General features: G+C 33.6%; 5 protein-coding genes across 6 annotated transcripts; 2 read left to right on the top strand and 3 right to left on the bottom strand.

Moving 5' to 3' along the window:
* The first annotated feature begins 1,822 nt into the window (after positions 1 to 1,822).
* Positions 1,823 to 4,299, top strand: LOC143146822 (acid phosphatase type 7). The gene is made up of 7 exons (XM_076311492.1): positions 1,823 to 2,407; positions 2,560 to 2,754; positions 2,825 to 3,152; positions 3,221 to 3,403; positions 3,463 to 3,682; positions 3,784 to 3,978; positions 4,051 to 4,299. The coding sequence occupies exons 1-7, from the start codon at positions 2,308 to 2,310 to the stop codon at positions 4,150 to 4,152; spliced, it is 1,323 nt and encodes a 440-aa protein (XP_076167607.1). The 5' UTR covers positions 1,823 to 2,307; the 3' UTR covers positions 4,153 to 4,299.
* Akt (AKT serine/threonine protein kinase) lies at positions 3,990 to 8,257 on the bottom strand. Its single transcript, XM_076311491.1, has 7 exons — positions 7,982 to 8,257; positions 7,095 to 7,362; positions 6,791 to 7,019; positions 6,513 to 6,710; positions 6,160 to 6,430; positions 5,852 to 6,088; positions 3,990 to 5,769 (listed from the first exon to the last, which is right to left on the bottom strand). The coding sequence occupies exons 1-7, from the start codon at positions 8,061 to 8,063 to the stop codon at positions 5,429 to 5,431; spliced, it is 1,626 nt and encodes a 541-aa protein (XP_076167606.1). The 5' UTR covers positions 8,064 to 8,257; the 3' UTR covers positions 3,990 to 5,428.
* An 886-nt stretch (positions 8,258 to 9,143) lies between these two features.
* On the top strand, positions 9,144 to 13,661 carry Sec5 (exocyst complex component secretory 5). The gene is made up of 13 exons (XM_076312274.1): positions 9,144 to 9,331; positions 9,406 to 9,514; positions 9,589 to 9,889; positions 9,947 to 10,142; positions 10,213 to 10,714; positions 10,785 to 11,074; positions 11,163 to 11,347; positions 11,418 to 11,532; positions 11,611 to 11,889; positions 12,059 to 12,385; positions 12,466 to 12,650; positions 12,735 to 12,946; positions 13,013 to 13,661. Exons 1-12 carry the CDS (start codon positions 9,323 to 9,325, stop codon positions 12,919 to 12,921), a joined length of 2,685 nt encoding a protein of 894 aa, XP_076168389.1. The 5' UTR covers positions 9,144 to 9,322; the 3' UTR covers positions 12,922 to 12,946; positions 13,013 to 13,661.
* LOC143147206 (rifampicin phosphotransferase-like) lies at positions 13,072 to 19,567 on the bottom strand. 2 transcript variants are annotated; one of them, XM_076312268.1, is made up of 20 exons: positions 19,356 to 19,567; positions 18,462 to 19,124; positions 18,256 to 18,383; positions 18,041 to 18,179; positions 17,774 to 17,954; positions 17,589 to 17,699; positions 17,285 to 17,509; positions 17,082 to 17,203; positions 16,886 to 17,011; positions 16,606 to 16,814; positions 16,384 to 16,514; positions 16,036 to 16,299; positions 15,813 to 15,963; positions 15,200 to 15,739; positions 14,815 to 15,117; positions 14,369 to 14,758; positions 13,898 to 14,223; positions 13,730 to 13,814; positions 13,366 to 13,666; positions 13,072 to 13,270 (listed from the first exon to the last, which is right to left on the bottom strand). In XM_076312268.1, the coding sequence occupies exons 2-20, from the start codon at positions 18,568 to 18,570 to the stop codon at positions 13,182 to 13,184; spliced, it is 3,930 nt and encodes a 1,309-aa protein (XP_076168383.1). In that variant the 5' UTR covers positions 18,571 to 19,124; positions 19,356 to 19,567; the 3' UTR covers positions 13,072 to 13,181. The 2 variants fall into 2 exon arrangements, with proteins under 2 accessions (XP_076168383.1, XP_076168382.1); XM_076312267.1 differs by having other exon boundaries at positions 13,073 to 13,270; positions 16,384 to 16,529.
* Positions 19,568 to 19,681: 114 nt separating this feature from the next.
* On the bottom strand, positions 19,682 to 21,977 carry LOC143147211 (lipid scramblase CLPTM1L). Its single transcript, XM_076312277.1, has 8 exons — positions 21,547 to 21,977; positions 21,344 to 21,458; positions 21,063 to 21,286; positions 20,700 to 20,985; positions 20,437 to 20,625; positions 20,171 to 20,343; positions 19,849 to 20,100; positions 19,682 to 19,776 (listed from the first exon to the last, which is right to left on the bottom strand). The coding sequence occupies exons 1-8, from the start codon at positions 21,798 to 21,800 to the stop codon at positions 19,686 to 19,688; spliced, it is 1,584 nt and encodes a 527-aa protein (XP_076168392.1). The 5' UTR covers positions 21,801 to 21,977; the 3' UTR covers positions 19,682 to 19,685.
* Positions 21,978 to 22,177: the final 200 nt, after the last annotated feature.

The raw sequence follows: 22,177 nt of genomic DNA, 5'->3' as shown, positions 1-22,177 counted from the left end.
ACCGAAGGGAACCACTGTCACGACGTCGAGAGATTCTTATGCAATTCTACCCTCGTCCTAGCACTCCTGTCCGGATTGTCTTCTTTCTCTCCCTCCTCGAAGGACACTCGCGACGTCTCGATTACACGCAGAATCGGAAATGAATTCCGCACGAACGATTTACGCGTAGACGTAACCTTACCGATCGTTCGCGAACGTCCACACGATCTTTACACTGCATCTCCTTCTAGATTCGATTACGCGGACAGGATCTCACGAGAGCATCATCCAGCAAATACGACCACCCTGCCTCTCTCTGCGCCCCGGTACGCAGCACTTTTTCTTCGTTCGATCACAATAATCGTTTTCTCTGAACCGACCCCGAGGTTATTATCCCGATCACGTCGATTCACCGATTCACTTTGATGTTACGTTGCTCGAGGATCGTTCTTTCTGTTTCCCGCGATGTCGATGGTTGTGGAAACTATCGGCGAGGATGGGTGTGAACCTGTGCGTGTTAACCGACGGCGGCAGCAGCCCTGACATCGCTCGTCGTCCGCTGATCTTCAGCCCTCACCGCGAAGCGGCGACAGCGGCGGCCGCGATGCGGCGCCGTCGTCGTTCTCGCGCCGGCAACCCCTCCATCTTCGTGTTTTCAATCTTCCGCAACGCTCTCCGTCGCCTTTTCCACGTACTCTACGAACGTTTGTACGATTTAAAAAGGAGAGTGTGTCTCAGGCACACTCGGCTTGCCAGAAGAACGGAAACATTTTTTTTTTTTTTTTTGAGTAAACAAAGTAAATGGCCCCGTTACGGAACATACAGAAATATATTGCGTGTAGTTCGTTGATGGTCGGTTTTATCGATCTAACTTTACAATAACATATTATAAATAAAAGGAGAAAGTTTTTTTTAAATCTTTTTTTCACCGTTATTATTTTCTAGAAAATTTATATTTATTACAGATCGACGTTTAAAAATGTTATCGATAATTATATACGTTATAGATATGTGACCGAAAAATTATTGGTTAATTATATCGAAGTAAAATATCCGTTTATTGGCAAAAAATTGTTCTGAATTTACTATTAATAAAAATTCTTAACAAAAGATATAATAGCAATTATATGACACGAACTTGCTCAATTTCAATCGTCGCGAAAGGAAATCCGGATGATAAGTGACTCTGAATAGTACACAAAGAAGAGCATCGCGACCTTAAAATGGGGCAGATAGGACAAGAATGAAAGTGCATTTGGGTGGTGTCCGACGAACGTGTGTATCCACGTTACGGGTGCATTCTGTGTGTAAATACGTGTCCGCGCACGTGCGCCAGAAAAGTAGAGCAAGCAATCGTTTCGAGAAAGAGGGAGAAAGAACTGGCAGAGCGCGTGATCAATATAGGGCATGGGGGATGCTAGCTCTGCAATTGCCTGTTCAGTTCTCCTTGGGCTATTCCCTTTCAGCTTCCATCTTACGCGACTAATATCGGCGGGCTTAACTTAGAAATGCCTTTGATCAATACACCAAAAGGTACATAGAAAACTGATCGCCCTACGATTCTTCGATCGTCGTAAAGTTCCGCTAGACTTATTCTAGTTCTAACGTCGCTCATCAACGAAACCTAACATCCATATCGCCTGAAATGATGTCACCTAATTGTTTTGAATTCTATCTTTCTATCCTTGACTCTTGTGGAAATCCTTAAATAATTCCACTGATCGCTCTAACGTAACATTTTAAGCCAGTAGAATTTCCATTTGTTCTGAATTATCATTCAAAAACTTCTGGACACTGCAAATGCTTTGTGCAGCAAACTGCAATCAATTATGGTTGCATCCGAGATGGCGCTGATATGTATAACAAGATGCGATACAGTTCTATTGTGCTTATTTAATCGCAAGTTGAATTTTGCTCTCGTTTTAAATGGTATCGAAGTTGACTGACTATAGAAAAATTATGAGTGAAAACACGTTTTACAATCAATAACTTCGTTTGATTGCACGTCTAAACAATACGGTAATTAACTTTGTACTGTTTACGATGCAGCACAGGCGATATAGGATCCCGCGATAATATCTGATTCATCGTTTAATCACAACTGACGCTAATGACCATATCTACTGTTTACAAAGAGTTGGAATGTTTTTGTTCTCGTGACAGACTAGATACAGCAATGCATCAGATTCTTTGTAGTTTGGCACCAGTGTTCTTGAAATCCGAAAATCGTTGAAATTCTTCCATTTAGAGGAATTAGATATACAAGAAACTAGAAGTCGTGACTAGCAATTATTAACGCTACTACAGTTACGAATAATTTAAGAAAAAATGATACTATTTATCGTCGGATTAGTGATTTTATCAACATCTAACGTATTGTGCAATGTTCTTTACTATCAACCCGAGGCTGTGCATCTTGCTTATGGAGGTAACATTAACCTTTAAGAACATTCATTATAAATTATTTATTGCTAAAACCTTAATTGCGTGTCATTGTCATTTGCTTATTTGCTACTGAAAGTGTGTCATTTAAAATTTATCTAATCAAATGTAATAACTAAAACGTTCCTTAATTTTTAGATAACATTCATGATATTGTTGTGACATGGAGTACTAGAAATGATACAAATGAATCTATTGTAGAATATGGAATAGGGGGACTTATTCTTACTGCCACAGGATATTCTACTCCGTTTATCGATGGTGGAAATGAAAAACAAAAACAATATATTCATAGAGTATGGCTAAAAAATTTAACACCCAACAGCAAATACAGTAAGTTGAATAATTTTCTGCCTTTGTATGAGGTTATATAACAATGTATACATATACATCTTTTAAACAGTTTATCATTGCGGCAGCAAATATGGATGGTCAAATGTATTTTATTTGAAAACTGCTCCTGAGGAATCGGCAGACTGGTCACCGCAAATTGTTGTATTTGGTGATATGGGTAATGAAAATGCTCAAAGTTTGTCGAGATTACAGGAAGAGGCACAGCGTGGACTATATGATACAGCAATTCATGTTGGAGATTTTGCATATGATATGAACACTGATAATGCACGCGTTGGTGATGAATTTATGAAACAAGTAGAAGGTATTGCTGCTTATTTACCTTATATGACAGTACCTGGTAATCATGAAGAACATTATAACTTTAGTAATTACAGGTAAGAGTGTGTTTCAAAAATTAAATTAGCAATTACTTAACTGCTAATTCTTGATATCAATTTCTTAGAGCACGTTTTACAATGCCTGGTGAAAGTGAAGGTTTATGGTATAGCTTCAATGTAGGACCTGTCCATTTTATAGGTATAGGAACAGAAGCTTATTACTTCATGAATTATGGTATAAAACAGCTTATTAAACAATACCAGTGGTTAGAAAAGGATTTAAATGAAGCAAACAAGATTACAAGTAGGTAAGCTTCCAGTTTCTCTTATTGAGATATAATGAAAACTAACAAACAATTTGATACAGGTTGCAGCGACCATGGATAGTAGTATTCGGTCACAGACCAATGTATTGCAGTAATGCAAACAAAGATGATTGTACCAATCACCAAAGTCTTGTTAGAGTTGGATTGCCATTGTTTAATTGGTTTGGACTTGAAAATCTCTTTTTTAAGCATAAGGTAGATTTATTATTATGGGCTCATGAACACAGTTATGAACGTTTGTGGCCCATGTACAATTTCAAGGTAATTCTATTATTCTGCAAACCCAGAGTTTTAAATATTTTTTAATAGATTTAGCCAATAATGAGAATAAAATAAATAAGAAAAGGTGGAAATAATATTAGGTACAAAATGGAACCTACGAAGAACCATATAAGAATTATAAGGCACCTGTACACATAGTAACTGGTTCGGCCGGATGCAAAGAAGGCAGAGAAAAGTTCGTCCCACATAAACCAGAATGGTCTGCATATCGCAGCTCAGATTATGGTTACACAAGGATCAAAGCATATAATAAGACTCATCTTTACCTTGAACAGGTATTGGTTAGTTTGGAAAAATAGACACAAGGAATGTTCATTATTATTCAGTTTACAATGTTTCAATAACAGGTATCCGATGACAAGGAAGGTGCCGTTTTAGATCAAGTTTGGCTTATAAAGGACGATATTTTCCCAGCATACAATATAGACCACCTTACAAATAAAATATGAAGCATAATTTAGGATATAAGCAATTGAAACGATATATAGACATATCTTTTTAGTTCATTTTGTCTCGATTGACAATGTACCATGCTCTTTTATTGTAAACAGCAAAATTGTCTGTCTGTAAACTTCAAACAATCGACTTTAATTCTACTTTTAAAAATTCTCCCTATTCCCTCTCGCATAGAAACGAATGAACTACAAAAATTTGCTAATTACAAATGAGATGGAAATTAATAATGCATACGTACAATATAATCCTTTAATTGTTAAAATATAAATATATGTATATATAATCATTGTAGCATATAATATTAATAATATAATATTAGGGTAGCATTTCATATTTCCATCTGATTCTCACAGTAAATCATTATTTGTTAATGATACATGATGAATAGCGCGGACCATATTAAGGAAAACAAAAATTTCCTAATTCGATAGTACTAACTTATTTATAAAAAAAAAAAAAAAAAAAAAAAAAAACGCTTTTTTTCGATACTAAAACTCTTGATCTCGGATTTACACAGTAGTGCAATTAAAGCTGTTAATGTTTCTATGCTTCTACTTTTAAAATGGATAATCCACTTGCCCATTGGCTGGTTCCTTGCCAAGTATAATTTACTATTTTGGCTTTTGCTCTAACAGTTGACTAACGAATTTAAAAAAATAACCAGGAACTGCCCTTCCATAAATTATTACAATAAAGTTGACAATGAAGCTAGAAAGTGTCGAATACCACTTTCATTGAAGAAAGGACTGTAGCTATGATTATCAAATATCGTTCTTCCACAGAGAAGAAACGTGCCACTCTTTACAATGTAATACAGCATAGGGGATGAACTTCACTTAACTTTCGCTTTTTCTTTTATGACAAAAATTTATCCCCATTATATCGTCGCGAACCTACTCAGCAGGTATAAATAGTATTAGCTCAATCGGATCTTATAGTACACAATTTTTCCATGTACAATTTCAATGAGTATGTGTAAATGCGCACGTGCACACACATACACACACACACGCACGCACACACGCACACGCACAAACACGCACAAATCTGATCTGCCATTGGAGATATGTGTTAAAATTTTCCGAAGATGCACAAAAAAGCATCGTAAATTAGCAAAAAATGATATTCCGATTGATCTGCTTTAAAAAAAATTCTTCCAAATTGGCAGACAATCCACGAATACTCATTGCAATCGAATGTCTTTGTTTGACCTTTCCATGCATTTAGCCACACATCTCAATATATAAACAAAGGAAACCCTTGATACTGTCAGTGATTAATGGAAACGATGGAAGAGGTTGCTGCTGAGTGACTTTCCTGATACGAAAACTGGGGAAAATGTTCTTGCTCTTCAGCTATTGAATTCAGACCAGCTCCGCTGCCTAAGAAACCTTGATCGGGCGGCGTAAGTTCAACACTTTCACCCGTAAATTCGCTATCAAAATATCGGGTATCTGTATCGGAAGTTACTTGAGGTTTGAACGGAGGAGGAATCTTTTTCTGTACAAGATCCGACCAATCAATTGAGGAGAAGAATGCATGGTCCATAATCTCTTTCGCATCGTTAGGTCCGCCTCCTAATCTTTTGCTTGGATCTTTTATAAGCAATCCTGTAAAAAAAGAAGAAAAAAGTTGGTAAGCAAAATACCCTAATAATTTTTAATACAATCATTTAATACATTATCTATTTACCACCAAGCATATCTTTCGCCTCGTTACTGATCGTTCTAGGAAATCTTACTTCTTCCATTACAATAAGTGTGAAAAGTTTCTCATGGTCCTTGTTATAAAAAGGTAATCGACCACAGATCATTTCGTACATAACAACACCAACTCCCCACCAATCGACTGCTCGCCCATAGTCGTTATCTTCAAGCACTTCTGGTGCAAGATATTCAGGAGTTCCACAGAATGTTTTTGTCGTTCTTCCTACACGTTCGAAATGTTACTGGTACTTTTCAATGTTTTTATGTTTAATAATGCTTTAATTCTACACTTACCGTATGTTATGTCTTCTTTACATAATCCAAAGTCAGCAATTTTAATATGTCCATCTTTGTCTAAGAGAAGATTTTCTAATTTGAGATCACGATAAATGATACCCTGCGAATGAAGGTAACCTAATGCTGAAATAATTTCAGCCCCATAGAATCGAGTACGATCCTCGCCGAATACACGGGATCGTCGCAAATGAAAAAATAACTCGCCGCCGTTCACGTATTCCATTACAAAACACAGCCTGTCTGCTGTTTGAAAACTATACTTTAAAGACTGTAAATTAACAAACATTGAACGTTAATTACGTCTGTAAATATTTGAGGAAAAAATGGAGCAGTATATATAGGATACATACAATTAGGAACGGATGATTAGTTGTACGCAATACTCTATTTTCAGTAAGTGTGTGCGCAACTTCGTCTTTACGAATAATTACTTCTTTTCGTAAAATTTTTATAGCATATAAGTGACCTGTTGCCTTTTCTCTGCAAAGGATTACCTTTCCAAATGTCCCCTTCCCCAAAACTTTTAAAAATTCAAAATTTTCAAGGGTCTATAATAAAAATATTAAATTTAAACAATGGATCTTTACTTTAGAAAACTGACAATAATATGTGACAATCATTTACTTACTACTTTCTTCTTCCCTGTACTTTTACTACTTGAAGTTCCTTGAACACTAAATTTTGCAGACAGTTCATCTATGCTGCCACCATCTGCATCAGAAGATACTACTCCAACAGACCCACTTGAATCTGACCTACCACCTCCTGAAGATTCCATTTCAACATCTTCTGATGAAGATGAATGTTGCATTTGTGTCTGCTGTTGCTTTTCACTTGCTAACCTAGCAGCTACATACCTATTAACAAAAATAATATTTAAGAAATCTTTAGTTTTCACATATTATGCACAGAATTAAAAAAATCAGTCAAACCTGATTGCTGCCACCCAATCTTCCCTTTCTTGTTCTGTTTCTACATGAAATGTCCTCTCAATTACAGCTGCCCACTGTAAACCTCTAATCACAAAGGTATAAGGCTTAGGTCTATCTACAGACATAATCTGACATCCTCGAACTGTAAAATTGTTTAAAGGCTGTGCGGCTGCTGCCATTTGTTGATCAGGTTTTGCTTTGAAGCCAACCAGTGTACCATCGTCTCGCAAAACAAAATACCTTGACCTCCAATTTTTTATATGTTCTCCTGTACATAAGTAACAAAATATTCACATAATCCCATCTGCTCAGTCTGAAAACCATTAACAACATCTAATGAAGATGTAACAGTGAATATGCAAACAGAAAGTCTCAACTTCAAAAAATATTAGGTCATTTCAAATGTAATTATATATCACTTCTTCTGATCCATTTCAATGATCTCTGACAACCAAAAAATTTTGTAAGACATAAAAAATTTGGCATAATGGTAGAACATAAAGGAACAGTCACTCTACACTTTGGATCAAAATCTCACCAATTATTCAGGCAAGGAATCGAAAGACTATCCCCAAAAGTGTGGAATATAATTGTTGAAACTTATGGTCAATGTATTATTAATTAGTAAACATAGTACGTTCTGTTTTCTAATGTATTAAAGTTACGTTAGAAACGACATTACTCATGTAATGACCGGATACTTTCTAAAATTTTCACAAAAGACATCTCGTTCAATGTATTTTTGACATTTTGTTGAACGGAAAACTAACTGAAGATTGAAGGGTATACGAGAAAACGAGGAAAAGGTCGCGAGTGTGTATTGCTGATCTGCTTGAAGTGAAGCGAAATTGTAAACATAAATATTATGAAACTGGTCTGAGGTGTACCGCGTTTTTGAAGCCAGCCTTCTTTAACGACACGCTGACCGCCGCCACCGGACGCTGCGACATTCATCGCTGCGTCCCCCATAACTCCTTCTTCGATACGCACTCGTATTCACGTTCCTGACACTTCGTATTCCCGTTCAGGCTCAATATTCCACGAAAATTGACGAAACACAACAGCGAGGATGGCACGAGTATACAAACTTGAGCAATCATAGATACACGTTTGGCAGGTAAACTCGACTATACTCTGATCGACGGACGCACTAATGCGCACTAACTAACATTGCCTGCTTGTATTCCGAAGATGGCGCGTCGATCAATCACGATTAAAGACGAATTCTCATGAAACAATGTCAGTCTACTTTTGGTCAACAAGAAACAAGCGGTAGTAATATTGTCATTAGTACGACCTTTCTATATATTCTGTCTTTTAAGACAAGCATGCGCAAAACCTTTTGTTTATTACGGTTTGTTGTATATATACATATATGTATATTACAGTAAAAACATGAACTTGATCAATGCATACCCATATTAATTCTTACTACGAATGCACATTCATACTAATTTCGCCAGCAAGAGTGTATAGATACTGGATTAATGATATTTTTACTGATAAATGTATATGTCTACTATTTGTCTTTAGTAAAAGTGTATAATACATTAAAAACTAAATGTTTTATCGTCAGATAACAGTTTGTTGATACGATTAAAAGATTGATTATGTGACGCATCGTAAAAAAAAAGTTTTTTTTATGGGATAATCGTTTAACAGGAACAGATCAGTTGTTTTATCTTCCAGGAATGTCAATACATCTATTTCTTCTTGCATTTAGATAGTAAACATGAATCGTTTATCGTTTTATCTTCGTTTAAACGTTTAATTTATCTCTCGTTTAAATAGAAGAGTTAAATGTAACGTTCTACCATACAATTATATTTTGAAAACAATATCACTATGTAATTAATACATTTGAGGTATTACCCAGTTACTTTATTATTACGTTGTTTCAAATATAATTGCAATTAATATGTTGAAAATTAGTCCTTGAAAATGAAATGACATAACTATATTTTAAAGAGAAAATAATGAAAAACTAGATTTAGTTTATCTAAATCTACCTCCTACGCACTCGCGTCAATGGCCGCTTCTGTCATTGACTTATTAGCCGTCATTTATTTTGACAGCCGTTCAGTTTCTTTCTCTAACCTGTACACCCATGACTTATTCTAGTAATCAATATTGACAGTTTAGATTCTAAAAGAATTTTAAAACTTAAAAAATGAAATAGCCTACTTCTAACGTTCCGAAAATAAAACCGTGAACGTAATCACGAATCAATGACTCAGGTTAGAATTATGCGTGATCGATATTTATTTGTACAAAGATAGAAAGAATTTTGTATTAAAATATAATTGAAAAGATGGGTCCTCCACCGGTTGTAACGGGAATATCACCCAAGGAAGGGCCACCAGGAACCCGCGTGATTGTTCGCGGTGAATTCTTGGGAAACAAAGTGCAAGATCTTATAGGTTAGTTTCATTTGCAAAAATTATTTAAAAAACATATTTTTCACGAAAAGAAATGTAATATGTAATGCATGTAGGTCTAACGATATGCGGTTGTGACTGTCTTTTATCTGCGGAATGGAAATCCACCAATAAAATTATTGCCAGATCAGGACCTTGTAAAGGTCGTGGTGACATTATAGTAACAACTCGCAGTGGAGGACAAGGAACTTCTACTGTACAATTCCGTGGTTATCATGAAACTATAGGGCCTATGAAGGAGTCTGCAGTATGGGTAGAAGAAGCTCCCATGCAGAGTTTTGTATGGGGAAGAAGAACACTTTCTCCAACAAATTATCAGCAAGAAGATCCTTTGGGTCTGAGCGTTGAGGGCAATGAGTATGTTCACATTATGTTTATTTATTAACAGCAGTGCCTTAATGTGTTTCTTTACAGTAAAAAATTTCCTGAAGATAAGTTAATGGAACTTTTTGGAGAAGGTAGCGGAGATCTTACTAGTGAAAAATTTCATCCTGGTTGGTTTTTATTGCAGCACCATCATGCCACCACTTTTGAAGACTTGAAAGCTGGATTGGCATATCTTAAAAGAAAAGTGAATTCTCAAAAGGAGGGTCAATTATCATTTTTAAAGGTATTGAATTAACAGAAAAAAGAATATTGGTTTCAATACTTTCACTTATTATTGTCTATAATTTTTTTAGGCTAATGTAGGATCAGTAATGGAACAATTGGATACAATAATGTTATTAAAAGAACAGTTTGAAACGGACATAAAAACTTATGGTACCGATCCTACTGTAAAATTAGAAGTGGCTATACAAAAATCCATGTCAGAAGCTTATAAATTGTTTGATGAGGTATTGGCAAGAAGAGATAGAGCAGATGCAACAAGAAATGCTTTAGCTGTAATGCAACGATACAAGTTCCTCTTTTGTATGCCAATTAATATAGAAAAGAACATAAAACGAGGCAATTATGATCTTGTAATTAATGACTATGCTCGAGTAAAGAATTTATTTAAAAATACGGAAGTTGAAGTCTTTAAACAATTATTACAAGAAATTGATAATAGAGTTGAAATGCTTAAAGTATTTTTAAGAAAGAAGCTTGAAGAAATGCCTTTTAGTTTGGAAGAACATAAAAAAATAATTAGAAATCTTGTTAATTTGGAAACTGAAGGAGATCCAGCTTGGGATGCAATAGGTATCCATACATTTAAAATAAGTATCAGTATTATTGTGTAAAATAAAATACTAATAAATATTTTTTCCAGTTTCGCATGCGAATTATTTAAAGAAAAGTATTACTGTTTGTGTACAAGAACACTTGGAAATAGACTATGCTAGTGGAGATGATTTAAGCAAATCAAAACTTATGCAAAACAATAAACAAGTGAAAGCGAACAAAAATGATGGAACTACTATTCCTCCGCAAATATCGTGTATAGAGGCAATATGCGATGATGTTATTGAGCAACTGCCAGATCTATGGAGATTGGGTCAAAGTTACTTTACAGGACAGTTGCATGTTGCCGTAGATGCGGAGAAACAAACATCTTTCAAAGTAAATTAGCGTCTATCAAAAATGTTTCTAATATTAATTTTACTTGAAGACGTAATTTTCATGAATACGACAAATTATTTTCATGCAGAATCTAGTATTGTCAAGCATGCAATATGCCATGGAAGCGATGAGAAATACGTGTAGCAATGATTTAGATGCAGTATGGCTTTTACATATTTTACGCAGAATTAGACAAATGTATGCTTCATTGATTCACTTGGATTTGCCAAGCGATGCATTGGACATTTTCGGGAAGCTTATACTAGATTTAAGGTATGAAATCTTTCTTTTTAAATAAATAATTTTCATCTTTGCATTCTAAACTAAAAATTATTTAAAACAGATTACAGTGTTTTACTGCTCTCTTTAAACAAACAGCAGAGAACATTGGAGCCTTGCACAAGAAAGAAACTTGGCAGATTGAATACTTGAACGAAGATGGTGGTGTCACAAGAGTGGTAATTACCGAATCTTCTACATCAGAATTTTTACCTGTCTATTTTTTAACTGTATATGTATTTTCTAACTTTAAATAGCCATATCTATTTGAGGAAATGATCAAAGAAGTTTCAAAGCGAGCGCGAGATACGGTAGTTGCTTGCGGTCCTCGAGAAGGAGTATTGTTTGCTAATCCCGCGCATCAACAATTATACTATAATTCTATTAAAACATTATTTACGTCGTTTGCGCGATGTTTGCAACAATTGGCATTCAGTGGTTGCGAAGAAGCTCTGGAAGACGACGAACAGTCAGTTTCTCAACTAGTTGGTTCTCCTTCAGGCTATACCAGTAAGGGCAACAAACATCAAGGTCCAGTAAGTTTTTGCTAGACTAATAACATGGTATATTTATAGAGAAAGGCAATTTATTTAAAGGCAAATAGTCCGTATGTTAACTGTGCCGTTAGAGCAACAAAAAATGTAATTTGTAGCATCTTTTGAAGTTAATGCTGTATTTTAGCGTTACTTCTGAATTTTTTATCAGACATGGGAACAATGCCTCTTGATCTCATTAAGTAATATTCGTTATACACTGAACACTATCCTGCCAAAAGTTGGAGACGCATTAAAAAATTTGGATTATCCGAGCTTGTCAAATGTGGTTGGATGGAACTCCGATTGGACGCAGCTAGAAACATTGGATACCGCTGTTTTAGACGCGTATTTGGAACGTCGTTGCGATCCATTGGTTGGTACAATTGAACCGAGTATGTATCTTGGTGGTTTAGAATGGGACTTTGAAACTGAACCAACTCATGTGAGACCATATGCACAGGAAATATTGGCAAATCTAATTGCGGTTCACGCAGAGGTATTTACCATTTGTTATTTTATTCGAAGTGTCGAATTTTAATGAAACAATTCTTATTATCATAATTTGTTTCCTTGCAGGTACGTCGTGTCGCGCCAGCTCTGTTGCAACGGGTACTGTCTCATATTGTAGAAACCGTAGCAGAAGAACTTGCAAGACTTATGTCCTGCGTTACGAAATTTCGTCCTGCCGGGATTGTGCAAGCACGAACCGACATCATACTTCTACGAAACGCTTTGCAATCTTATAGTACAACTAGGGCCAAGTAATTATCTTTATTCTTTGGTCGATCCTTGGTACTTGTAATAATTACTATTGTATCATTTTTAATGTAACCTTTAATTGACAGAAATTTCTTCGAAGAAGCTCTAGATGCGATACCTCGAACCGTTAGCAAAGAAGACCGTATGCGAGTCGATATGTTGTTATCAAAAGTCGCAACGTCCATGCAGTTGCAATTATCGTGTCTTGCCAGTGATACAACAAGTAATACTCCAACAATGGTAGCCGATCCTAATCGCGTTACTACTGTATAGTTGTAATTGTACCTTAAAGAATTAAGTAAGTAATTTATTACATTGATCATTATATTTTTATACTCTTACAACGGGATTCTCTATATTTCAGTCTCCAAATTTATTACTATTGTCTTGGATAAACGTAACAAATACCATCGTGAGATGCAAAAGTAAATGAATAAACACGTATGAGAAATAAGTATTGTAAATAATTATTGCTCATTATAAAAATTTAATACAATGTTGGTTCAAAAATATTATATATACTTTGAAAAATATCATTTGAAAGTCTTCAGATCTTCTTCTTGAGTATGTCTCTTCACTAGTTGTAAAACTCCAATGTCTGCAGCCAATAACACGGTGTCACCTAAAAGCGCAATTAAATTGCAATGTACTCTTTTCTTTTAACAAAAAAAAGTCGAAGAAAAATAAATTTATTTAAAAGATACAACAATACGTTACCTGTTTGAAACATTTGCGTAGCTTCCTTAGCACTAATTATACAAGGCAATCCATACTCTCTAGCCACTACAGCACCGTGGCTTATGAGTCCACCTAATTCCGTAACTATGCCACTCAATAACACGAAGTACGGACTCCAAGCAATGTCGGTGGCATAAGTAATTAAAATATCACCGTTCTGTATCTTTTGCGCATCCGATAAGTCTATTATCACGCAGGCTCTATTAAGTACAGAGCCACCACATACTGTCATTCCTTGAACTTTTACAGTTTCGTCAGGCAACATCGTATTTATTTCATTCTAGAAAATAAAAACACTTGTAGTACTTAAACGTTGAATGCTAAATAAAATAAAATGATGTACCTTTATTGGAAATGGCATTCCTACATTGATTTCCGCATACCGAAGTTTTGTCAGTTGAGGAAAGATTTTTTTTCTACGCAAGGCTCTAACAAAATTTGTTAAAATATATTACTTATTATGATCATTTAAAGAAAAGATAAAATTCTAATTAATGATATGGTTAATTACTTTTGAACAAGTGTTGGATGACGACAATTCAAAACTTGTTTTATTTCATCGTGGGTTAAAAAAAATATTAGGTCCTCGCTAGGTAAATATTCTTCTAGAACCATCAGTTTTCCCAGTTTTCTGTAAGCCAACCTGAATTTATGTATAACATTTACAAATATCGCTTTCGTCATTTCTCTACGTATAACGGCCTTTCTAGAACGAAGTACAAGTTTCTTCAATAACCACTTGACAAACGCTGATTTAGGTGTTTTTAAAGAGGCCACTGTTTCTTCCGCGTTGAGCGTTTTCTTTACGTTACTTGCATCCGAAGACGATATCATAGACTGATAAACATATTATAATTAATTCATGCAATATATTTTATTCGCTTTACATGAAGTATGGTGATCAGGTTCTTAGATTTAAGAGCTCAGGATTCAGAGAGAAAATCTAGTTTTTGAATGTATTTATGTTTATAATTTGCTTTACCTGAAGTGTGATGATCAGGTTTTCAGGTCTAAGAGCCCAGGGTTCAGATAAAAAATCCAATTCTTGAATGCATCTATGTCCATGATTTTTAAGAAGATTTTTAAATTCCTTTGCTGCTGGTGGACAATTAACTTCCAACCAATTAATAGCTCTTTTAGGATCCAATTGTCTAAACTCCTCATCTTCTTCAATCTCCTTAATATAATTTACTACTCTTTTAAGCATCAGTAGTACTTCACCACTAATGATATTGCTACAAGAGCCTAACAAAATTGCAATATCTGAAAAATGATCTGGTACGAAGTCTTCATAACCACTGGTCAAGAGTGACATTGCAAAAATTTGATAAGAAACATTGACTCTTGATGTGTGCATATGATACATTGTTGCCTGAAAATACCATGTATTTTAACTATTAAAAAATTTTACAATGTTAGTGAATTTACCTTTAAATATCCAGGAAACTTTTGATTGATCTCATTATACAAACTATATGTGGTATTAAAATTTTCAGTGTCCAGAACTAAATTTCGATCATTTTCTTTAGCAGCTATTTCCGTTGCAGTATTGTACATTACTTCGCGTATCAGTCTGTATAGTACAATAAAGTTGTGGAGTACGCCAGCTTCCAAATTTCTTTCGCGAGCAATTTTATGAATTTCTGGCGTTATTACAACTTTTCCACTAACCGCTATATCAGTTACTTTGTTCAAAAGCGTTATTTTTTCGTTAGGATGTCGTAAAAATGTCTACAATTAAAACAAATGAATTTTTATTCTTTCAAATTTATATCGTATGCTTAATATACGTAAAATTTGTGAAATAACTTACATTATAATAGTTTAACATGCATTTCATTCCTACTACATTCATAAAGCGTCGATCAGAAATGCAGTATGCGTCACATATTGCTTTGTTAAATGCGTTTATAATTATAGAAATTGTTAAAGGAGATAGTGGGTTTGGGAACACTTCACCCACATTTGCAAACGTCAGTATGTCTATGTCGCTGGGCACACCTGTACCTAATTCGTGTGTTATTTCGAATTCTGTCCACGTGTACAAAGTGGTGATAGGACGTGCTTGAAGTAAATAAATTTGTTCGTCGATCACTGCCCATTCTATATCTCGAGGATTGCCAAATAGAGTTTCTAAATACACTCCTATCGCAGCTAATTGAAGTACAATCTTCTCTGATATGCAAATTGCTGTATTCTCCTGACCATGCAAATCAATTGTAACCAGTCCATCACTGTTTACTAACATTTTTTTCTTTTTACTTCCTATTATCGTATTTTTCACAGTTAACTTGTTATCCCAACTTTTATGAACTATTATAGTGTCTGGTTCTACTGTTGCTGATACGACAGTCTAGTCAAACCAAAGAAGATATAATTAGTTTTAATCTTTCACCACTAATAATCGAATGTTAGTTTAATCATACTTCTCCCAATCCATGGTTAGCTGTAATAACAATGTTTGAGGGATCTGCGGTAGTCGGATGTCTGGTAAACATAACACCAGCAGCATCAGCATTCACCATTTTTTGTACACAAACTCCCATAGATGTTTTTACAAACATACCATATTGTCTTCTAATGTGTAAGAAATTTTATGTTAGAACTTAGAAATTATAGATAACGGTTTCCTCAAGAGCTTTGTATTACCTATATTCGACGCTTTGATACGAAAATAAACTTGCCCAACACATGGCTACACTCTTGATAATATCATCTGCACTTTGTACACCCAAATACGTTGAATTCTGACCGGCGACTGAGGTTTCACAGCTGTCTTCGCCAACAGCACTAGATCTTATTGCATACCTGTGCGGTTTATCATTATCTTCTAATTCTAAATCCTCTATTGCTTTCAAAATTGCATCTTTGACTTCTTCTACAACAGGAGTGGATTGAATAGTGCAAACCGCTCTAAAGCAAAACAGACAATAATAATTATTTACCTAGTAATAAAATAATAAAGGATTTATAATTCCGAGAAGAAGTGTAATTTACATGTCGCAATATTTCTTGAGATCAGCTTCCTTTTTACCAACACTAACTTTCTGAATATCATCAATTACTTTCTGTAATTCTTTGTGCGTGTGCAATTGCAATTCGAGGGCAAAAACTGTTACACAAAATCCCTTTGGTACAATAAACTGCAATTATTATTGTTCATTTTCATATTTATAAAAATCAAACTCAAGTAATAGTGGTATGTATAGTACTACTTACATCTGCATCCTTAATAGAAGTTAACATTGCAAGTGAGAATCCTTTTCCACCAACAACATTTTCATTTTGGCAATTTTTATTGTTAAAGTGTATGATGTAATCATTTTTTTGTATATATGTATAGGGTTGTTTTAAATATTGTAATTTTGCAGATGTCTTCGCTTGATATGGTCCATTATAAGGATGACATAATTGCATCAATCCACTGCCTGCAAAAAATTTAGCATGTTGGACATTAGAAATATATAAATATTGTATTGAGATGGTTTGATCATAATACCTAATCTTCCATTTAATTCTAATTTTACAGTAACAATTTTATTCATCCAGTTCCATGGTTGACCACAATATAAAGTTATTGGGTTACCCTCATGTTTCACAAGAATATTATACCGTTTGCCTTCAGCTGAAATTGAATGGGCAACAATTAGGCAAAGTTTTTTTAAAGCAGAATTTTTATATGAATTGTAAGTAACCTGTAAACCAGATTTTGTATTCCACATTATCTGTAAATTTTTCTTGTGTAAAATCAGATAATCCCATATTGTCTATGTTACAAATATCTTCGTTGTTACATTTAAACTGACCATATTGTATTCTGCAATTAACACTGTTTAGTAGTGTAAAAGAATTTTAATTTCGTTATGTTTCTATAATTATGATAAACTTTTCAGCTTACTGTGGAAAACTATGCTTTGTACTGCACACACTGAGGTAATATATTGCTCCTAGAGGCATTACACCAAATAAAGTAATAGACTCGTGAAATCCAAGTGATTCGTGCTTTCCCCAACGATGTTGATGAAGTCCACGCAAATATAATGTAGAAATAAGTCCATTTGAATATGTCACTTGACCCAACATAGATCCAAATTGATCAAAACCTGTGTATTCCAATAATTTTCTGTAAAGGTTGAGAACATTCTAAAATTTATATAAACAATGAACCAATTTATAAAAGTATTTTGATCTTTCTACATTACATCTTGTCTATCCATTCAGGGCCCTTCCATGGTTCAAAAGCTAATGCTTCTGCATGCAATTTAGAACTCCAATCATCTGGCCATTTTAACGGTACAGAATTTGCAATGAATCTAGATAAAACATGAATTACTTTATTTTTAACAAAGTTTATATTAAACATTATGAGAAATTTTATTTTTCTTACATGAAATTGAAGCGAATATGTTCAATATTTTCATCACTGCATTCTTCACCCTGAGTCAAGTTTCTAAGCATACCATTGTAAATTATTCTCCAACGTTCCTGTGATTTTAATAATTCAATTTTGAGACCAGCTGCTGTCCATTCTTGATTAAGACCCTTTATTAATGTGGTATCAGGATATGCTATAAAAGCAATGTTGTTTTTAAAACAAAATTATTTTCTGCTTTACATTAATAAAATCGTAATTAGTAAATAAAGATTTTAATACTGGGTAAGACGTATATTTGACCGTTGGATGTAGTAAAATGTAATGACACTTCTACTGTTTTAAATCCTCTATAAGAGAATTTAATAAACAAAGAATTTTCTTTTTGATCCGTGCCATAAAAAAGCATGCTGTTAATACTCTGAAAATTAATTAAAATTATTATCCAATATATTAAAGACTACAATTGCAAGTTTAGCTAAACAAATAACACTTACATCTTTATATTTAATTTGCGAGTTTTCTAGATAATTGTAGTAAGAGTAACATGTACACATATTTATTTCCTTCTTTTTCATATTGATGCAATGTTCTGCCCACCAACACTTTAGCAAGAAATAAATGCCTACAAATAATTTGTATTACTATAGTAAATAACAATTGAACCTGCTTTATGTACTTAACTAAATAAAAAATCACTTACTTGAAATTTTGCCTTTCAAATCCAAGCATGATTGTTTAAACCAAAAATACAAGCATAAAGGAAGAAGAATGGAAAATGTAATTTCAATGATAAGTAGAATATTGCCCATTTTGAAGTATTTGTTTCAATTAACTATAATGTTGTATTAAATATAAATAATAACGTATACTGCATATTTTATTTCTCCATAAAAATGGTTATATCACTGTATACTGTTCAATGAAATTCAATTTTTATTCTCTCAGGCGATTAATCTTCTTATCTATATTATTTTTGAAACGCCGTTATTACTGTTAATAATCATCGTTAAGAACTCGCTTATCAGTAGTGTGACAGATAAAACTAAATAAATATACACGAATAAATTTACAGTAATAAATTTCTATCGTTTTGATGTGATTTTTCCGCTACTAAGTAGAATTTTAATCGCTTCCAGACACCAACTACTTGCAAGCACAAGATTGTAATAATAATTACTTGATTATCCAACGTCTATATTCAAATGGTTTGAACCAACATTGAAATTGACCTTGATGAAGATTATGAAATAAACACACTATCTCTCCAATTCTCACCAGTGCTTCTCAACATCGCGGCATCGTAAATACAAATTGAAAAATTTGTAATTTTTGAATACTATAGTTTGTAAACCTCACTGGGTAGCTGTAAGTAAATTGAATAAAGTCGAATATAGTAAGTTCTTATATTATCTAAGCTACTTATATTAACTTTTTTAAATGCTAATTATAACTGTTATTATTTGTAATTAAATCGCCGAAAACTGTTGTTTTAATTACACGATAAAGTATTATAAATACACATTCTTGATACTTCTAATAAATTATAGATATATTTATCTTTCACAAACCACTAAATAGCTTTAATGCTACTTACAAATCAAATTTAACGAAGCAAATGCTTTCTTTCAATTAATACTGACAATACAAATTTTCGTTGTAAAAATTACTCTGTTGCACTAAAAATAATGGATTTCACCATGGTTTTTCACACACCAACAAGTCATTATTTATATATTGTGTTAAAAACAGTAGAAAACACTTCCAATATCTGAGACCTTTTTCGTAAATGCAAATAACAAGACCACAACATTTAAGCGTTTATAATAATCTCATAAATTATTCAAATAGATGCTAAACAAGTATGAATAATGTTAATCTATCTTATACAGGGTAAAAATAACAAAAATAATTGTAGGAACGTAGGTTAATTAGTCTTTTTATTTGAGTTTCTAAACTCGAGAGATTCCTCGCCAATAGAATCAATATCTGGACGAGATTTGTCTACTGGATACAGCCTGCAAATAATAATATTTGTAAAAATGTAAATAGACATTATAATAATATACATAAGTAGAAATGTGACTTACCATCTTTGATACAAATAAATAAGAAAAACTGTATCATCTCGGAAACAAGCTATTCTATGCGCGGTCGGTGTATCGAATATGAATGCAAATATATCGTCTATGAAAGTATTAAATGCCTTGTACATAAATGTTCTCCATGGTAAATGTGCTACGGATTTTAGTTTATAATTTACAAATAGTTGAGGAAACATAAATAAAAATGAAAATGCATAAACGCCATTTACTAAAGAATTTATGCTCCACGAATACCAGCTGAAATTTCAAATATTGCATATGTAAGAAACTGCATATACTTTAGATAGATTAAAAAATAACAGTATACCTTTTATGAGGTTGCCAAAGTAAAGAATAAATTGCGCCTGCGATAACAAGAGGATATAACAAGTAACTTAAATAACGCATGCTCTCTGCATCAAACTCTCTTGTTCTAACTTCAGCCATGTTATTATGATTTTTATTAAATCTAAGTTTCAATACCTTCTTCAGTTTCCATATCTATTAAGAAAAAGAAAGATACAAATATAAGCAGCACAGATTATGCATAAGTACATACAAGTATAAGCATTCATTAATAAATGTTAATATTACTTCAAGAAGAGTTCCAATTCCAGTTGGAATAAGAAGAAGCAAGGAGGAACCTTCGTCTAATAAATAGAGAAAAATGACAGTTTGACTAAATCCTCGCCATACAACGGTCCATTTACTGAGGCCTACGAGATTATCCTTTTTCCTCCAATAACTGACATCATTTTCAAAGGCGAGAAAATCAAACAGTAACTATGATGATATCAAACATCATAATGTTAAATCATATTTGGAAATTTCTTCTACTTATTATTCGATTTACATACATGAATAGTTCCAATAATGAAAGTTCCTCCCAGAATATACATATTAGTGTCTGCTAAAATTCCTTTTACTTCATCTGCGTCTTTATCAGAAAATCCAAGATTCTTTAAGTTTTGCATAGCTGTTTTTACAAGTAATATCAGTCTTAATTTTCCAAGAGAAATTGGATAATATTGCAGTGTAATGTTAAGTGTGTTATTCTGAGGCATGACTTTCATCAAATCACGATGTCGAGTTTGTAGAAAATCATTGTTAATAATGGGTAAAAATGTACTGCCATGTATTATTCTAAAAAAATAAAATTCTATTATATTTTTCTTTCGGAAGAATTGTTAACAGAAGCATTAGAAGTATTAATTATATACTTAAGGTGATGAACAAGTTCCATTGGTACATTATGGACAGGGAGTTTCACATCGTCGGTCATTATTCCAAAGGTAACACGGCTCGTAATATGGGTTACTGGATGCACAAATTGTTGTTTCTTCTTGTTTGTATCTGCATCTTTGTTACCTAATAAATTAAAAGCCTCTGCTTCAGGAATTATATATTGTGTTAGTTTAATAGCAGCATAGGACGTATACGGATCCTGAAATATAGTTGCATTAAATCAAAATTATATACAAATATAATTGGAATTGTTCACCTTTTGTATATCGATGATGCTTTTTCTGTATTTTTTAGACATAGGAGTAAGTACGATGTGAAGAAACAATGTTCCATTATTTCGTGTTTCGCGTGGTATGTTCAAAGTCACAGGACTAAAAGAAAAATGTTTGTTTCCAAAAATTTAGCAAAATAATTGTTCCACAAGTCATGCAATTTCAATAATGTAAAATATGTACTTACAAACTATTTGCGTGCGTGTAATTAAAATTTTCAGCACTGTAAACAAAATTGAACTGTGTATCGGTGGCGTGTTTGTTGACGGAACTGTAAATTTTCAATTGCAGACGCGGCTTTTGGTTCAAGTAGGATGTCAAGCATGGTTTATTTGCTTCGCAAAACGGTGTCACGAATAAAGGGTACATATCATAAATACAGTACGCGGTATAAACTAAAAATATTTTTATCAATATCAGGCTCAATGACGGCCACTGCATTTTTTCGTATTCTGTCTAAATCCTTTCAACATTATCGCCTTCGTTCGCGAGTAAATGATATAGCTAGTGCTACGTTACTTTATAATACGCTGTTTTAAACTTGTGTTTAAATGTCAAAAAAATATTGCAATACGACGCCAATACACGGCTAGCGATATCGCCACGAGTACAGCGACAATAAACGCTAGTGTCGCTGCGATGCATCATTAATAACTACATACATCGACTACTAGATCCACCTGGTGACATAAATAATCTAAAATCGTTTCGCAAGGTATACATCCCACCATACTTGTTCATCAAGCAGGTTGCATACTTTTAGGTTCACTTCTGCTTTACACGTATTCAAAACCAGTTATAATTGTTTGATTTATTTT

This window comes from Ptiloglossa arizonensis, chromosome 5, assembly GCF_051014685.1.
Source record: "Ptiloglossa arizonensis isolate GNS036 chromosome 5, iyPtiAriz1_principal, whole genome shotgun sequence".
NCBI lineage: Eukaryota > Metazoa > Arthropoda > Insecta > Hymenoptera > Colletidae > Ptiloglossa > Ptiloglossa arizonensis.
This window is presented reverse-complemented; position numbering and strand designations above follow the sequence as displayed.

Coding starts and splice junctions, on each gene's coding strand:
- LOC143146822 (XM_076311492.1), top strand. CDS start 2,308: ATGATACTATTTATCGTCGGATTAGTGATTTTATCAACATCTAACGTA. Junction 2,408..2,559: donor TGTGCATCTTGCTTATGGAG/GTAACATTAACC, acceptor CTTAATTTTTAG/ATAACATTCATGATATTGTT. Junction 3,683..3,783: donor GGCCCATGTACAATTTCAAG/GTAATTCTATTA, acceptor AAATAATATTAG/GTACAAAATGGAACCTACGA.
- Akt (XM_076311491.1), bottom strand. CDS start 8,063: ATGGGGGACGCAGCGATGAATGTCGCAGCGTCCGGTGGCGGCGGTCAG. Junction 7,363..7,981: donor AGGCTGGCTTCAAAAACGCG/GTACACCTCAGA, acceptor ACTTATGTACAG/GAGAACATATAAAAAATTGG. Junction 5,770..5,851: donor GGCGAAAGATATGCTTGGTG/GTAAATAGATAA, acceptor CTTTTTTTACAG/GATTGCTTATAAAAGATCCA.
- LOC143147206 (XM_076312267.1), bottom strand. CDS start 18,570: ATGGGCAATATTCTACTTATCATTGAAATTACATTTTCCATTCTTCTT. Junction 17,204..17,284: donor ACAAAGCATAGTTTTCCACA/GTAAGCTGAAAA, acceptor TGTTAATTGCAG/AATACAATATGGTCAGTTTA. Junction 14,759..14,814: donor AGTTTCCTGGATATTTAAAG/GTAAATTCACTA, acceptor TGGTATTTTCAG/GCAACAATGTATCATATGCA.
- Sec5 (XM_076312274.1), top strand. Junction 10,715..10,784: donor TCCAGCTTGGGATGCAATAG/GTATCCATACAT, acceptor TATTTTTTCCAG/TTTCGCATGCGAATTATTTA. Junction 11,075..11,162: donor AGAAACAAACATCTTTCAAA/GTAAATTAGCGT, acceptor ATTTTCATGCAG/AATCTAGTATTGTCAAGCAT.
- LOC143147211 (XM_076312277.1), bottom strand. CDS start 21,800: ATGCAGTGGCCGTCATTGAGCCTGATATTGATAAAAATATTTTTAGTT. Junction 21,287..21,343: donor GCATCATCGATATACAAAAG/GTGAACAATTCC, acceptor ACTATATTTCAG/GATCCGTATACGTCCTATGC. Junction 19,777..19,848: donor ATTTATTTGTATCAAAGATG/GTAAGTCACATT, acceptor TATTATTTGCAG/GCTGTATCCAGTAGACAAAT.